Source organism: Arvicanthis niloticus, chromosome 30, assembly GCF_011762505.2.
Source record: "Arvicanthis niloticus isolate mArvNil1 chromosome 30, mArvNil1.pat.X, whole genome shotgun sequence".
Lineage (NCBI taxonomy): Eukaryota > Metazoa > Chordata > Mammalia > Rodentia > Muridae > Arvicanthis > Arvicanthis niloticus.
The window spans coordinates 19190969-19209317 of record NC_133438.1 but is presented as its reverse complement, the minus strand read 5'-3'; the positions used below and the strand labels follow the sequence as shown (position 1 = coordinate 19209317).

At 42.4% G+C, this 18349-nt stretch overlaps 1 protein-coding gene across 1 annotated transcript in view; it reads right to left on the bottom strand.

The window, feature by feature from the left end:
- The window catches only part of Enpp1 (ectonucleotide pyrophosphatase/phosphodiesterase 1), a 60870-nt gene extending 50927 nt beyond the window's left edge, over positions 1 to 9943 (bottom strand). Inside the window, exon 1 of the mRNA XM_076928028.1 lies at positions 9730 to 9943. Coding sequence (XP_076784143.1) covers positions 9730 to 9915 — 186 coding nt within the window. The 5' untranslated portion in view covers positions 9916 to 9943. The remainder of the gene's footprint in view (positions 1 to 9729) is intronic.
- Between the last annotated feature and the right edge of the window lie 8406 nt (positions 9944 to 18349).

The window sequence follows — 18349 nt, the reverse complement described above, 5'->3', positions numbered from 1 at the left end:
AAGGATGACAAATACTTGTATCTGCTGGAGTTCTTCACAGCAACCTTCTTCAAACTGACTGTATAAAGTATTTAAATAAACAATACACAAATGGTTTTGTATTCATTTCCCTGGGTACCTAAAAACAGCTAAGGCTGGGAGTCTATCTATCCACGATGCTCCACATACACCCACCTGAACAGATTTCATTTACGTTACTCCCAGAAATTCAAATCTCTATGATGTGAGGTGGAATTCCATTGAAAGGCAATGTTTTTGAACAATGCGGTATCTCAAAACAAACTCAGCGCCAAGAATAAATATTTAATCTGATTCACCATCATCTGAGGAGCACCACCAAGAGACCCCTTTGCTTGGCTGTGTCAAGTATCTGCCCTACCACATAGAGCGTGCTGAGGTGGACATTTAACCGGAGAGCTCTCCTGACCGTGTGCTGTAAGAAAAATCAATATGGTGTCTGGATAGATAAATGGCAAACTCAGAATGATCATAGCAGAAACTTGGCTATACTTGGAGCAATAAACAACAATTAAGGGGCAAGTCAGAGCAGGGTGAGGATGGTAATTAAACTAAGAGCCTCGGGCAAGGGCACGGAGAGTTAGTTCTCTGTGAGAGGGAAACTGTGCCTTGAGGGAAGAGTCCCTTGTCACATGACCCACTGTTGTCCAGGGAGGCAGATGGGCCACTGGAAGTAAGACCAGCACACAACCCGATTCCCACAATCCAGGCCATGGCTAGCTTTGGCTTTTTGTATTGTTTTCTGTATTTAATGCATGATAGGAGTGGCATGGTTGGTTATTGATTAGAACTCTCAGATACAAAAAAAAAAAAAAAAAAAAAAAAAAAAAAAAAAACACTTGTTGGGCCTCAAACCCATGGTATGCTGGGACACTCCAAATTTTAACTCAAAAAATGATGGCCCAGAATGTCTGGGGTGGGGTCCGTGACACTTGATTTCTTATAAATTCCAAAGGGATGACACTGAGCTGTTACCAGGTCACACTATTAACTATATTAACTACAATACTTGCTTAGGGAACACAATGTGCCACCTCGTATATATTATCTGACTCTCCAAACAATACGCAGTGTGGTTTTAGCTTCACAGCTCTGGAAGATGAGATTCAGGACACAATCTTTTCTTACTCAATCAGCTAATCACAGTATTAGTTTAACCATAATTCTGTCTGACTCTAAAACTATTCACCGACAACCACACGGGTGAGATCCACAGAGTTACATGTTTTGTGATCTTAGAAAATCTCTCAACCTTTTCGGAGGCGTGACTTTTCCTCCTCCAACAAAGGGTGAAAAGGCTGACAGGACTGAGTGATGCAGTGCCTGGAGAAGTGTCTGGAATCTATAAAGGCTGAGGGGGAGGCTCAGTGCTCAGTGAGGAAACTGCTAGACATACAAGACCCACATTAAAAAAGCCAGGTATAGTGGTGCATGCTTGTAAACCACCCCCAGTGGAGGAAGCCATCTGGTTTTAACTTAAATGCAGGCTCTCATTTCTGATAGAAAACTACTGTACTTCCATCACTGGCTGGTGTGTTATATGCATACTTTCAGTTCTATCATACATAAAAATGAATGACAGCTTTAATAATTATCATTAGAAAATTAATAAAGCCGGGCGGTGGTGGCGCACGCCTTTAATCCCAGCACTTGGGAAGCAGAGGCAGGCAGATTTCTGAGTTCGAGGCCAGCCTGGTCTACAGAGTGAGTTCCAGGACAGCCTGGGCTATACAGAGAACCCCTGTCTCAAAAAAACCAAAAAAAAAAAAAAAAAAAAAAAAAGAAAAGAAAAGAAAAAGAAAATTAATAAAAATTAGTATACTAAGGGATGTGTTTGTTGCTCTACCTAGGACATTCTTTTAAAATAAAGTTTGGGGGGGGGTCGTGTTATGGTTGATGTTTAAATAGAAGTCCATGACTATTTGTCTAATTGAGCCCCGTTGCTATGGAGGTGTGGTCTGTCGCTATGTGTTATAATGCTAAATTCTGTACCCGAAAGTCTAGGCCAACCAGCGAATCTTCATGGTTACAAGCTTTCGTTATGCAAATCGTGTCCCTTAAACTATTGGTTAAATAAGATTGGCTACAGCCAATTACTGGAAGGATTAGAGGTGGGTGGGTTTTGCGTTGCCCGGTTGAGGGTAAAGAGAAGAAAGGAAGAAAAAAGAACAAGAAGTGGAGGAAGTCACCATGAGGGGAGATGGACAATGTACACATAGCCAGGAGAAACAGCAAGTGTCTGGGGTATACCTCTGGGGAGGAGGCTGGGCCAGCAGGTAGAAGAGTAGATTAGGAGTGACCCCCAGGAATTGCCAAAGCCAAATTAAATATCTATAGTCACAGCCTCATTCATTTGTACCTAGTCAGGGATTAGTTTAAACTGGTTGTGAACGAACACACATTGCCTTAACCCCCTTCCACCAAGGCACCATCGGGTTCATTCACTCCATTACACTAAGACACTATCATCCAAAACCAACATGGCAAAAGGACAAGAACCGTCTTCCTGTTATATTAAGGTAAGACTGATTTGTGATGGGTATGATGCACCCACCTTTTAATCCCAACGCTCCAAAGGTAGAGGCAGTAGGAATTTCTAGGAGTTTGAAGACAACCTGGTCTACACATAGAATTCCTAAACAACCAGGGAGACATAGTGAAACCTTGTCGATGATGATGAAGAAGAAGAAGGAGAAGGAGAAGGAGAAGGAGGAGAAGGAGAAGGAGAAGGAGAAGGAGAAGGAGAAAAGAAGAAGGAGAAGGAGGAGGAGGAGGAGGAGGAGGAGGAGGAGGAGGAGGAGGAGGAGGAGGGGGAGGGGGAGGGGGAGGGGGAGGGGGAGGGGGAGGGGGAGGGGGGGGGGGAGGGGGAGGGGGGGGGGGGGGGGGAGGGGGAGGGGGAGGGGGAGGAGGAGGAGGAGGAGGAGGAGGAGGAGGAGGAGGAGGAGGAGGAGGAGGAGGAGGAGGTAATTCTGAGCCAGAGTTCCCCCTGGAAGTTCCTTAGGGAACTCCCAAGAATCTGCTAACTTCGTTTTGAAAACTGCTGCCTAAATATTCTGGCTGAAACTTTGCTCCAGCTGTATTGCCTTTGAATTATAAGCCTACTTATCTAAAATCACATGAAGATGGTCTAGATTAATGTGAGATTCTATGGAGGAGAATTCTGGTAAGACATACAATGTCGCCATAAAAGCTACTGAGTCCCTGTCTGGTTCTCTCTGTAAAAGACTACAGGCCTCAGATGGCCCATTACAAGTGTGCGCCAATGCCACAAATTTTCCAATGGCAAGAAACTAACTTTAGAAACAAAAAAAAAATTTCTTCTCAAAAATGCCTTGCACAGGAACAAGCTAGAACATTATTCCTTACAGTTCCCAATTCACAGCTGGAGAGGATGTTTGACAGCTGAATAATTGCAAAGTCCTACAGTACAGTGAAAGAATTAAGCAGTGATGGCCTTGGTTGTGAACATCACACAACCATACACCCACCCCACCCCACACACACACACACACAATTGCTGAATCAGTAGTAACTAAATGTGCATGGATTGTGGGCTGCCCAGGAAAAGTGAGCCAGCAAATTATCAAGAGAAACATGTCTCACCATATAATCAACTGTGCATCACCACACCAGCAAGCTCTTGGATTTCTATCATTCATTATATACATACATATATATCATAAAGAAAAGGAGGGAACAGACTGGGGTAGCCAGAAGTGATGCATCTGGATGTGACAGGGAGGGTGAACAGATGAGGTGGGATTAGGGCTAAGGTCTTAGCTATAATTAATGCCGTGGATTTTGCTCAGCAATGTACATTTCTAGAAGTAGAGATAGAGAAAAGTAATAGTCTGCACCTGAATACCCTTGGTTAGTCATTAATAGTACACACCAGACCAGAAGGATAGCACGAGCTTACAGTGTCAGAGCGGGGACCTCTGCTTAGTCCCCAGAACCCATGAAGGAAGGAAAGAAGGGAGAAAAGGAAAGAGGGAGGGAAGGAGAGAAAGGAGGGGAAAAAAGAAAAGGAAAAAGAAAAGAGGAAGGGAAGGGAAGGGAAGGGAAGGGAAGGGAAGGGAAGGGAAGGGAAGGGAAGGGAAGGGAAGGAAAGGAAAGGAAAGGAAAGGAAAGGAAAGGAAAGGAAAGGAAAGGAAAGGAAAGGAAAAAGCCAGGTGCTTGTAATCCCAAAGATGGGGAAACAGGGACAGGCTGAACTTTGGGCTGCTGGGAAGCCTAGGCTACTGAAGGAATCCTCTTAAACCACAAGAGGAAGGTACCTGAGGAACAACAGAACAAGCTGATGTCTATCTGTAGCAAACACACTGTTGCATACATATACAACACACACAAACACAGAGGGGGGAGAGGAGGGAGGGAGGGAGGGAGAGAGAGAGAGAGAGAGAGAGAGAGAGAGAGAGAGAGAGAGTTCTTGGATGAATTCCACAACTTCCAGATCTTCCAAATCAGAACCTGAGACCTCTGGAATCTCTGCCTTTAAGGCAACCCCAGATGGTTTCCAGGCACACAAGCATTCTAGAATCCCGAAAGAATCCCTCTGCACCTGTTTCCTTAACTGAAAGATAGAACTGTTTTCCTAATACAGAATTCATGTACCATAGGTCAATAAAAACATATATGGGAAGATGCTTTTGAAACTTCCTTACACAGCATAAACATTTATAACCATCAAGACTTTACCACCCACATTTACACCAATTCTCCTGAAAAACAAAAGGAGAAAACAACAACCATTCCAGACTACTCAACTGTTGTCCTGAAGCCCTCGCTAACTAAAAGACTGTGGTCACGTGCTCCAGTTAATATTTAATACAACATTCTTCCCACTGTTTTGAAAAACCTTCTTCAATTCTTTCTCTCCTTAGTAAATGCATAACTTTCATTTAGGCAGTGAGGTATTTCTCATGTTGAATCAACATTTTGATTATCTTCCAGTGCAGATTTATGTTAACACAAATAATTTGTTCTTTCTTGACCCCAAAAGCCCAAAGTTTCTTATTGATCACCTTGGGCAGGACATATTTCATGGTCGATGGAATCAAGTTTATTTTACTGAAAGACAGTTCTCCAGTTATGTTATCTTCCCAAAGCTTGTTCATTGATAAGCTACTTGAAAATTGAAATGCTGCTCTCTTGCAAAAAAAAAAAAAAAAAAGTAAGTTATGAATCATGATTAGGTTCTGTGGCTTTATCTCCAAAGCCTTTAATTCAGGTGAAATATATCTGCTAATCTTTAAACATGAGAGACAGAGACAGAGACAGAGAGATTTCGATGGTACTTATCAAACTCAAAAAAAAAAATAATACTGCCTATAAAAATAAAACTATTTTAATTTTAAATATTGGTATCTGGAAAAGAAAAAGTAGTTGGAAGAAAATAAGGGGTTGGCAATCAAAATTTCTGTCCATATCCTAGGACGGTTTAACATGCTCAACATGGCCATTGTGGCAACGGTCCAGAGTCATGATTGAGATGTTTCAGTGACAGGGACGAGGCAGAGTGAAATAGAAGAAGAATAAAAGAGGTTCTGAGAAGGTGGCTGTGTTCCCGAGAAAGAGACTAGGTGGGGTACAAACGCTGGGCTATAGAGTCTGTCAGAAGAAACTGAACGGACGGACCTCAAGGCAGAGGAGAAGGAACAGGAGACAAGACCCAGGAAAACATCTGCAGGAGAATCCATAGCTGAATTCAGGGAAAGACAAGTAAGACAACAGAATTACCAAAGCACAAGAAGTCCTGCCATAGATGAGGGAGGTTTATTTTGGCTTTTCTATATATCCTGGTCTGGCCACACCCGAGTTGTATGTGCCAATGGGGAAGAAAGCTCAGGGTTACGTTTCTGATCCTGAACCTAAATTAAGACAGGTGGCTCTCACTCATCCTGTTCATTCATTACCGTTTCCATCACCGCCATCCAAATAAAACACTATCCCTGTTTTTATCTTACCCTGAGGTACAGCCAAGTATTTGGATTCCTTACATTCTGACTTAGTGTTCTGTCTTCCCATGGTGCTAACTAGAAATAAAGCGTGTGGTATATTCTTTCAACAAACCAAACTGCTGATGTGAGCCAGGTTCTGTCATAGACCCAATAGGAACATGATGTACCTGGGCCCCTCAATCCTCTGTACATATTAGAGCATATGAAACAAATACCTTTAGAGACAAACCTTAGACTGTTCTGGCTTTGGAGATAGCCTGGTCATTTTGAAATAAAATGCTCAAGGCAGATATTAAATTAAATGTCAATCCAAACCTGACTGAGAGAGTTATTGTGAACACTGTAGTCTAATGATAGGATGATGGGAAGAGGGAGAGAGCTAGAGAATTAGCCTGTCACACCCTCGTCTAGCTAGACCAAGGTCAACTTCCATTTCTTAGAAAGAATTCTTCTATGGAAAGGCCAAAGCAGTCTTCGGTTACTACTGCCAACAGCAAAGCCTGTGCCCTACAGCAAATCTCCGTCTTCACAATTATAGGGGAAAAAAAATCACAAACTCATAAAAGTAATGCTTTAGAGGGCCCAAACTACAGCACATACTGCAAACTACTGGAAAGCTGCTTGTCCTTTTAAAACTAGAATAGAAAGCAATGATATTTTAGATAAATACCTGAGCTCAACTTTAGGAGTGAATATTTCAGTTCAAGCTTGATGTGGAACCAAGCAAAGGCACTTCATACCCGACACAGTTATACTTTGGATTGCAAATATCTACCCAACGCCTCATGAGCTAAAACTCTTAGTCCACAGGGCAGTGCTATTAGGAGATAGTGGATTTGAGAATCTGCCTCGTGGGAGATGGGTGTGGGTCATGGATGGCGTTCATTCTGTGGGACTGTGGGATCCTGAGCTCCATCTATGTCTGCTTATCCATTCTCATTCCCCACCCCAACACCCAGTGTTCTCAGCAGAGGCCCAAACATAATGGGACCTCTGGTACCCTGATCTCAGTACCATGACCTGCTCAGCCTTTTCCCTTGGCAACTTAACTGCCCGCGTAGTTCATCACAGCCAGGGAAAGCTAACCCATGTCACAGAGGGCATTGAAAGCAGTGCTTGCTTTTCTCTCTTGCTTTCTTTAGTCCTGCTGAGTACTTAGGCAGAATCCTTACCATTGCCCAAAGTCCTGAGATGAAGTAGCACCCGGGCAAGCAAGCCCAGGACAAGATCCCCCTTTCTTCGTTTACTCTGATGTAACTACATTCTTTTGACTAATGAGAGAAAATCTGAGAAAAATCCACAATCGTATCACCGCTGCTTCATGCTCCCTCTGTGCAAGGCAGCCCTGTGATTATCCTGTTCCATTGGAATCCTGTGGCCAGGGAGTGGGGGCCTCCCTGATTTAACCCAGGATGCAATTAGTTTAACCTGATTCTTTAGCTTTATACAAAATGTGCTGATGCTTAATCTGAAAAAAAAAGAAACAAGATAAATCCAATAATTATGGCTGTCTCTAGAAAACATATCCCAGAGCTCTTTGATGACAGTTATCAAATTGCTTTGAGGGCTTCTGATAGAGGGTTATTAAAGTAGAGGAGGAAAAGAGAAAAAATAGGTTCCACTTCCAGCTCCATCCTGAACTAAGACCTCCAGTGGGGAATCAAGCGGCTTATACTTTATGTCTCTCAGTAGCCCATCAAAAGACATGAAGCTGAGGCTGGAGAGACGGCACAGCAGGTCAGTACGTTGTTGCTCTTGCAGAGGACCTAGGTTCAGGTTCCAGCACTCATACGATGGCTTATAACCACTGTAAAGTACAGTTCCAAGGGGTCTGACATCCTCTTCTGGCCTCTGTGGGTACCAGGCACAAGGTATACAAACACACAGACACACACATATGATCTGGAGGTTCCATTACATTGCTTTGGGCCTCTGCTGAGAACACTGGACAGCTAGAGTGGGGGATGAGAATGGATAAAGCATATATGTATACATACATACATACATACATACATACATATATACATATATATATACAAATATATTTGTACACATATATGTGTATATATACATGTGTGCGTGTGCATGCTAAACAGTCATACACATTAACTAAAAAATATATAAATCTCAGATAAATCTTATCTGAGGCAAGGATTCTTTCTAACTCATAAAATATGCAGTATCCAAATATACCAGACATTCATGGTTGATCTGTCTGAGGAAATTCTAGGGCACATGCATGACAATTTCTGAGGTGCACCATCAGAACCATTTGTAATGGTGGAATGCTGGCCAACCATTTGACTGCAGGTGTCAAAGAGTGAGAGCTCTGTGTTCTAAAGGTGGACCTGCGCTGACATCTATTGTGAGCCTGTAAGCAAATGAGTAAAACAGAATTCAGTAACTGGAAACCCTTTAAAGGCTTATATATAAGTTTATAAACATGTCTTATGTTATAATTTCATAAATATTCAGTGTGTCTTTATTGAGGATATCATAGTAGCTAAAGGTATTGATACTCAGTAATTTAAATAGTCCTGTAACACCTACGATCTTCCATTAAAAAAAATACAACAAAAAGACTTTCTAGACTCAAACTAAATAAATGCCCATCAATATCGTATGAGTGACATATGATACAACATTATACCCTGGGATACAGCAGCCTGTGGTTTGAGAGACTTCTACTTTGAACCTCAGACTTATTTAAAAAAAAAAAAAAAAAAAAAAAAAAAAAAAAAACCCTAAGGATATGACACCATCTCTTCAGTCTAGGAATTCTGGTTCTCAAAGTGCGACGGTGTCTGCATAGAACCTTATGAGCAGTGGACATGGAAATGATGCCAAACAGGAGACTTCAAACATCGGAAAGGAGATTTTTTTTTTTTTTCAACAAAACAGTGCTCAAGCCACAAAGTGTAGCCATATGTTTGAGGGTGCGCTATCCACAGAAAGCTGTGGTTTGCACATACTATACAATAACTACATCTTCCTTCGGTTTCTGAATTTATTTCCCGCATCCAGTACTACTGAAACTATGCTACGCGCTCCCATTTTAACACAACAAAATTGAGCTTGGGAAGAATAATGGAAGTCCCCACTAAAACTTAGAACGACTACGGGACTCAGCTTTTCTGATCCAAGGAAGATCCGGAGTGAAAAATCCCGTTTCCAAAAAGTTGGCTGTGGATCCCGCAACTGTCCTAACAAAATAGCAGAAGGATATAGCAGGCAGCTGTGCCTGCAACACAAACAGCGCTGTCTGTGGTTCAAAGAGTGGGCAATGAATCCCAGGCCTCTTCCCAGTCACATAAACATGAATATCAATGGTGCTTCTAAACAACTGCCAGGAAATACCACGGCAGAGCCAAACATGGGTGTTTTCTAAAGTTCCCGATACTCTAAAAAGCTGTGATAAATCTTTCAACTGGAATGAGTTCATCTAAAAAAGCCAGGAGCACCACCTGCTCCCTGAAGCAGGCCACCTAAAAGGCTACAAACATCCCTGCGCTATCCTAAGACTAGCTGATCATTTGTTTCCGCCTCTAAGTATCCTGTATTCTCTGGAGGAAGAGGACAGTATTTCAAGGTGACTATTTTAGCAGTCTGCTCCTGCTGGGCGAGGGTAAGGACCCTGCAGGTCACCCCGTGCTGGCGCAGGAGGCGCCCTCTCCGGTGCCGGGTGCTGACCATGCTCTCTGCTCACCCTCGCTCCCTCCCGGGTGTCGGGTCGCGGCGAGCACCGACCTACCAGCGACAGCACTTTGTAGGTGTTGGGGTCTTTGGCGGTGCGGGAGCGCTCCGCCTTCTCCAGCGGCTCCTCCCCTAGGTCCATGGGCGCCAGCAGCGAAGCCGCGGCTGGAGACTCGGGCTCGCGTCCGTTTCCCCCTGGCCCGTGCCGGGGCCCGTGCCCTGCCTGGTCGCCGTCGCGCTCCATCGCCCCACTCTGCCCCCGAGGGCCGAGCTTTAATAGGTTCGCAGCCCCGCCCCGCCCCGCGCCGCCCCCGCCGGACCCTTGGCTTCCAGCCCTCGGCCAGCGCTCCGGCCCGAGCCGCTCAACGCCCGGGGTATTTGGCTTCCTGTCTGATTTCGGGCCCTGGGCGCGTGGGCTATTTTGGGTCCCTGACGTGGGCGTGTCTTTAACTTCCACCCCAAACCCTGTCCCCGCCCGCGATCGTGGCACCCTACGAACCCTTGCTGGAATCGCCCCGCGTGGCCCAGCGAGGGCTGGACTGGAATCACTGTGTGGTCTGCAGAGGGCATGAGATCATGGAGCCCCAAAATAGAGCCTAGAGAGGATGCAGCGGGCCCCGAGGTCTCAAAGGCGGGAGAGAGGTGGCCCGGAGCAGACCTGCGCGAGTTTCACCAGGGAAATGCAAATGAGAGCATGGAGAGGTGACTTTCTTTTTCTCCCACGAGTGCAAACAAAAATTCTCTGCCTGGAGCTGCTAAACGTGGTACACAGGGTTTACACAACACTGATGGGTTTGCACAAACACACAAACGGGATATGTGGCATCTGAGGTTGCTATCCTAATATATTTACTTAATAGCTATTTTAGACTTCCGGAGGCTTCCGGGTGTCTGTGTCTTGCTCCTTTGAAATCAGCACTTTAATTGTTTGAGCAGTATATCAAGAACTCTAACTCTATTTGATGTGCTTATTTCTAAAGCAGAACGTGAGCAGTGGGCAACAATTCTTGATGGGTTTTTGTTTCACCTCTGATTCTTCAGCTTTTATGCACCCCTTCCCACTAGCAAAACCACACCTCCCAGAACCCAAAAGCAAAAGCGATGTGACCTGTGACCGAACAGAACACAATGACTAAGAAAAATCACTGATTCACAATTCATCTTTTACTTGCTTTGTTTACATACATCACATTCACATGTGAAAAACAGATGCTTAACGGGTGTAAATTGGGTTTGTCCCCTTTAAAACTGTCAGCGGGGACTGGGAGAGCCATCAGTAGGTAAAGTTCTGCATTAGCAAGGCCGAGGAGCTGAGCACAAATCCCAGACTCCAAAATCCCGGTATCCTGAGTTTGTAACTCCAAAGCTGGGAAGCAAAGACGAATGGATCCCAGGGATAGGCAGCCAGCTAGCCTAGCCTGTTTGCTGAGCTCAAGGCTAGTGAGAAAGGGTCTCAGAAAAAAAGTGAGCTGCGCTTCAGAAGAACGGCAACCAACAGTAGTTTTGAGTTCCACTCTCATGCATGTGTGTAGATACGAACACGAACACAGACACACAGGCAGAGAGAGAGAGAGAGAGAGAGAGAGAGAGAGAGAGAGAGAGAGAGAGAGAGAGAGAGAGAGAGAGAGAGAAATTAAAATAATGTGGACACTTTCAATTTATACTGACGTCATTCATTTAGACATTCAATAATGAATCTTACAATGAATGCCATATGTATAAAAAATGAATGTGTGTGTGTGTGTGTGTGTGTGTGTGTGTGTGTATCATTGAAGCAAGGGGCTAGAGTTGGATCATAGAGAGAATGATCTGCATATAGGAACTCAAGCCACACACGAAATATGAGGTTAGGACTGATGATTGACAATGGAAGAAAAGCTCCCCCCCCCAAAAGCAATCTTAGTTATTTTTTATTATCATCACCAACGAGTCAGCTTAGCGGCCACCCACGAGAAACAGGTTCACTATTTCATACTTAAACATACTTTTTTACGCCAAACTTGGTTCTGATTTTTTTTAATTTGAATGTTTCCAAAAAAACAGATTGAAGGCCAAAGTTTTGCTCCATTGAATCTGGCCAAATACATGTCAACTTTTCTAAAAGCATTCAACAGACACTTTCCAAAGTGGCCTTGAGTCTGAAAGAAAAATGGAATAAGTGTATTGTCAGCAACCCAGAGCAATTAATGACGTTTCTGCTGTCCTCACTGGAAAAGTCAATGTGATCTTCAAGGTTACAGTGTCTCAAGCATCTGGGAACAACCAGGAATCATTAAGGAATAAGGCCCCCTACAGACAAGACAGAGTGAGCACATTGGCCTGTTGGCAACCGGTATAACAGAGTTATACAAAGGTTATATGCCTAAGGTGCAGACTTTCTTTGAGAAAAAAAAAAACAAGCAGGACATGTAAATGTTTTTGTGAGTGTTCTAGATCACAAAATGTACACACACACACACACACACACACACAGAGTCTTTAACCACTTTTAAAGCCAAACACAGTGTAGCACATCTGCAGGGTGGACCTGGGAGACAGGCCATCAGGATGTGGCTTCTGCCCTGTGTTGATGCCTAGACTGCACTATTTGGGTTTTTATATGTAGTTATGAAAACCTAATTAAAATTCTAAAATCGGAAGAATACAACCATGTCCAGCATGCCACTCATGCTGTTGAGCCACAGATATTATACTGCCTGTGATAAAAGCTTGCCTCAGTCTTGTTCATTCTGAGTGGTCAGGGCCACAGAATCTTATTCCAGAGTATAATAAGATCACAGCACATAAAACATCAACATGTCTTCTCCGGGTACACCAAAGGTAAAAAAAATTAGGGTTTGGTCTCTAGGTAGACCTAAATCATTGGCTTCTGGAGCTAAGGGCTGAACTTATCACAATAGCAGAGATGGTACCCTAAGAACGGAAAAGATTTTTATTTTATTATAAATTGTAAACATTTAAATTTGCCCATCTTGGTACCTAAAATGATAGATATTGCTATCAAACCAAACCAATCCGTCTGCCCTGGAACTGTACTGTCTGGAGGCTGAGAAACATCCCTTGCTTTTCAGCTTTGAAATGAGTTTAGCAGCAGCTGCTTCATTCTCCAGCTCTGTCCTCCTGGCCAGTCTAACACTGAAAACATCAAGGCAGCTCTAAAAGAAGAAAGCCACAGAGGGCTCTCATCTGTACGAGGCCCAGGAAAAAATAATATCGTGGCTTCTGATTATGTTTACAATTTTATACGACATCCTTATTTTTCTTTCTTTTAATTTTAAATACAACCCTCTGCAGCAAAGGTTGGGTGACTTTGAACATATTCCTAGTCTCTGACCCCTAGTTCCTTCACTTATAAACAGATAGGGAATTTTACTTTTGTCTCTAAGTGCCAAGGGATTGATCTGCATTCCCCCAACTTTTATCTGAACATTTCAGTTTACTCTTTCCATAGTTAAATCACGCAATCACCATGCCTACAAGAATCCAGAACTATTGCATAAATTATGTGTATTTTATACACAATCTTGAGGAAGAGAGTTGCTTTGGGGAATGAGTTTCAACAAGGTGGGGAAGGCAATTCTTTACATCAGGGCTGTACGTAATCTTCACCACCGCCAACGCCCCTTCTCCATTCTTCCTCATATTTATCTCAAACAAAACCTGACATTGGTAGATAATTAAAATTTATTGACTTTATAAAATCCCCTAATGTTTATTAGTAAATACTTATTAATATTTATTAATAATAATATTTCTTGACAAATAACTTTTTTTTTTTGGTTTGTTCGAGATAGGGTTTCTCTGTATAGCCCTGGCTGTCCTGGAACTCACTCTGTAGACCAGGCTGGCCTCGAACTCAGAAATCCACCTGCCTCTGCCTTCCAAGTGCTGGGATTAAAGGCGTGCGCCACCACCGCCCGGTGACAAATAACTTATTAGTAAAACATACATAGTTTTACTAATGTCTACATTTTAACATTTATCCATACGATTGAGTAGTTATTAACACAACCAGGATAGAAAACTTTTCATCACCTGAGGAAGTTTCTTCCTACACATTTATAGTCCAAAACCTGCTTCTGAGCAAGAGAGATGACTCAGCAGTTCGGGGCACAAACTGATCTCTCGGACAACTGGAGTTCAATTTCCAAATTACATCTGCTTGTAAATCCAGCTCCAGGGAAACCAAACGCTTCCGGCTCCAAAGGTTCTGACACACACACACACACACACACACACGTGCATGCACACACTTAAAAAATAATAAAAATAAATCTGAAAAATACTGTTTCCACTTCAGCCCCAACTTTTAAATCTGCCCTATTTCTCATTTATGAGCTTGTCTTTTCTAAGAAATTCATGTAAATGGTATCCTACAGTAATTTGTGTCTGACTTCATTCACTCAGCAGAACACTTAACATTCCATCCCTACTTGCACATTTACCAGTGGTTCTTTACACTGAATAGATGTACCATATTGTATCTTTTCACCAGCCATTGAATGTTTGTATCATTCCCAATTTGAGCTATTATTAAAAAAACAAACAAAAAACAACAACAACAACAAAGCTGCAGTGGCCCCTCACAATATGTCCTTGAGAACTGGTACTTTCTGCAGAGTAAACAACCAGGAGTAGAAATGGGGTTGCTGAGCCAGACGTCAAACATGGTTTTAACTTTTTGAAAGATTCATTGTGACAGTTACTTTTCTCCTGGCTGCGACAAAACTCCTGACAAAGACAAGGAAAGGATGAGTTTATTTGGAGTCGGGGTTTGAGTGGCTGAGAGAGTTGGTACAAAAATACTGGTCCCTGGTCACATTGTATCCATAAAGTCTAGAGATGAGTGATGGTATTTGCTTTCTTCTATGTATTCAGTCCAAGAATCCAACCAATGAGAGGGAGCTTCCCACATTCAGGATGGATCTTCCCTTTAGGTAAACCTCTCTAAAAAAAAAAAAAAAAAAAAAAAAAAAAAGATATATATACCAGAGATGTGTGTAGATAATTCTACATTCTATCAAGTTGATAGTCAAGACTGCAGGACACACTGGGAAACTGTTTACTGAAGTGAATGTGTCTTCATTAGTACACAAATGAAGTGTAAAGACACACTGTCAACCTCTATTTTCAAGAAGTCTACCTATTGACTTCTTGATGGGATTATACTTACCCTGTAACTCATACTGGGGAGAATTGTCCTCTAACTACTATGTCAACTGATCTGTGAGTGTGCACAGGCCTCTGCTTGTTTAGGTGACCTTCAGTTTTTTCTCAGGATTGACATTACTTTTAGACGTCTACATTCAACTCTTGATCCCTTTTTTTCTGACTAATTTTCCGAAGTATTTCATCTTCTTATATTATAACTGGAGTTATTTTTTTCGTTGCACATTTAGCTAAAATGGCCTAAGTGTTCATTGCAATATACGAGAATTTTGTGTGTTTACTTTGTAACCTGTGACTTACTGGTTTTGATTGGTTAAAAGATGTCTTAAAATTTCCTAAATATAAATATCTGTAGCTATACATTTCTCTCTTCCATAGACTTTATACTGTACCCACATACATTATATTACATTACATATCACTGGAATATTACATATAATATATTATATATGATACATATAATTATATGTTATGTGTGCAGTATACATACAAATGAGAGGGAAAATATAGTAGTTACTGAGAATATTGTCTTTGTTTGTTTGTTTGTTTGTTTGTTTTGTTTGTTTGAGACAGGGTTTCTCTATGTAGCCCTGGCAGTCCTGGACTTCACTTTGTAGACCAGGCTGGCCTTGAACTCAGAGATCTGCCTGCCCTTGCCTCCCAAATGCTAGGATTAAAGGCACGTGCTACCATGCCCAGCTGAGAGTATTGTCCATTTTTATATTGGATTTAAAGGAGAGAATTTGTTGATCTCTTCACACTTGTATACTTGGAAATCCACAAGAGATTTACATATTGGATATCAGACGATTTCTATATTTGTTTCAATTTTTAAATATTCAAAACTGAGACAATACTTTAAAAATATCATGGAGGTCCACAAAGAGTACCTATGACAGCAACAGATCCAGATTCACAAATCTCCAACTCTGTCCAAGGGATGTACCAGATGGACCTGCAGAGACACCGTGTTCCTTTAGCCTTCATTTCAACGATAGGCTAAGGATTCTTCTGCCTACTCCTGTCTCTGCTCTGAAAGGGCAGGCTCACATTGTCACGATCACTTTCTGTGTCTTTAGAATGACTCAGAGGAATGAAACAGCCAAATGTGTGGAAGTGAGTTGAGGTTGGAGAAGACTGGGGAGGGATTTGCTCGCCACTGTATAATTGATGTGTTGTTCTGAAACAATGAGGGTTTCATGCTAGATCACAAAGATAACAAGGGTCAGCTATAATCTCTTTGGCTCCTTAGTCAATGTCAGAATTCTCTGAGCGTATTTCAATCTCCATGGGCAGCTTCACCTGGAACAAGAAATTGCTAGCAAAAGACCATTCTTTTTCTACTTATCGTGGGCAGAGTGCCCGTTCTCTGGAAATCCTTTGAAGTTTTAGGGAGTCTGCATACACCAGAGCAATTTCTTTTAAACCCTGTCCTCCTGAATCACCAGAGATTGAATGGGGATTAAGAGTTGCATCACTACCTCAGATCGGCTGGTCTCTTTGGAGTTACTCACTCAGGGAACTAAATATGCTTGTCCTTCCTGTTTGTTTATCCGTCTCTATGATGTCCTGATGTTTCCGAGCAAGAACTGGAGAGGGCTCTCATGCAGTAAGAAGTAAAAAGGTGTTTTTTTTCCTCGATTCCTTCACAGATTTCTCCGCGTCTCACCACATATTCTCACTGTCTACATAGTGAGGATCTGGTCTGACGTGATCCATGAGTAATAGCCACCGTATCTTCTGAGATGCTTCTGGTCATGGCTGACTTGTTTTCTCCGCCCTACCAAAGCTGAGAAATATTTTATAACTCACTATATTCCTCCTTGGTTTGTGGTAGCACTGTATGTGCTTCTGAGTAAAGCCACGCCCTCCATCCCACCCTATTCTGAGATCAGATTTGACTCTTGGTGCAAGAGTCACTGCCTAGAACACTGAGATCCACAGTCTTATTTCATAAGCACTTAACTAAGAGTGTTCCAAATCTTCCACTGCACGTGGGAACTTCTAGATTCCTCTCTTCCTACACAGCACTCAGTGTGCACCTCAGAGTTCTGCTTCAGCAACGACCAGAGCAGAGTGCACCGTGCCATTATGCCTTATGTGGGAGCAAACACTCAGCGCGGAGGGCAGGAACAGAAGCTCCTCCAAGAGGGCCCGTTCGGAATGAGAGGAGAAAACATGTCAGGCCCTGGCTTTCTGTTCAACTTACTTAATAACCCCGAGTCTACAGTTCATCTAACTTAAAGACTCCATAAAATTGTGCAGCTGAGGGTGTCCCCTAACTCTTTTCACGTGTCTGCTTGTCACTTGAAAACACTCAGTGAAATCTCAACTGTCTCTCGCTCCACTAGAGCAGTAATTCACTGTGTGCCATGCCTTACATCCTGAAAATAACATCGCTAAAACAAAATGCAAAGAAGGAGGCACTCTTTTTTGAAAGAAAAATGTAAATATACACAGAAAAAATATGAGCAAGGAAAGCATGATTATTAAGAATTACCAGATAGCTCCTGTTCCATTCCAACAAATATTTTGACAGAATAAATGACAAAGTATTGTCTCTCCCCATGAATTTATAAATATTTTACCAGATATATAAAAACATAAAAATTGTCCACTTTAATGGATGCTATATTGTATGAGTTTAGACAGTGTGTGTTATATTGAAGCATTAGATATTGTATAATGTTTAAATCAGTTAAACTGTCTATTTCCTATTGAAAACTTAAACCGTTTCTTGTACTTTCCTGAAATACACAGTAGGTTATTCTCCCACCCTACTGTGCGGGGCTGGTGAGGAGGCGAGCTCCTAGCTCTAGCTTCCTATCCACTCATCAAGCTTTGCCTGTCCTCTCCCTCCCCCCTTCCCTCCTCAGCGGGTGATCGATCTGTACCCTTCCACTCTCCATGTTCTTAGCAGTTCTGGAAGGCGTCCTCACAGCACTTGTCTGCCTGCTTCTGGCTTATTTAACACAATGGTCTCTAGCTCCAGCCGCATTGTCACAATGACACAATTGTGTTTTTCTCTTATATCCAGAGAGCACTCTGCTGTGTGTCCATACCACAACTCTTTTACACATTCTTCAATTACTGGATACGTGAGATATTTCTGTATCATAATATCCTGTGTGAAAAATGGATACAGACAGTCATGAAGATGTCTCTTCAACACACTGCTCGTATTTTCCTGGGTATATACCAAAGTGTGAGATTTGGGGGTCATATGGAAGTTTCTCTTTTATACTGTTTGTTCGCTTCTTTGTTTGAGACAGAATCTCATTATGTAGCCCTGGCTGACCTTGAATTCACCGAGATCCATCTACCTTTGCCCCCCAAGTGCTGGGATCAAATATATGAACCTCCACACTTAGCCTTTTTTTTTTTTCTTTTTTTTTTTCTTTTTTTTTTTTTTAGATTTTTTGAGCAACTGTTTTCCGTAAAGCACAGACTAAGCTACGTCATCATCGACCGAGTAAATGGGCTGCCTTTCTCCACATGCTTCTCAGCTG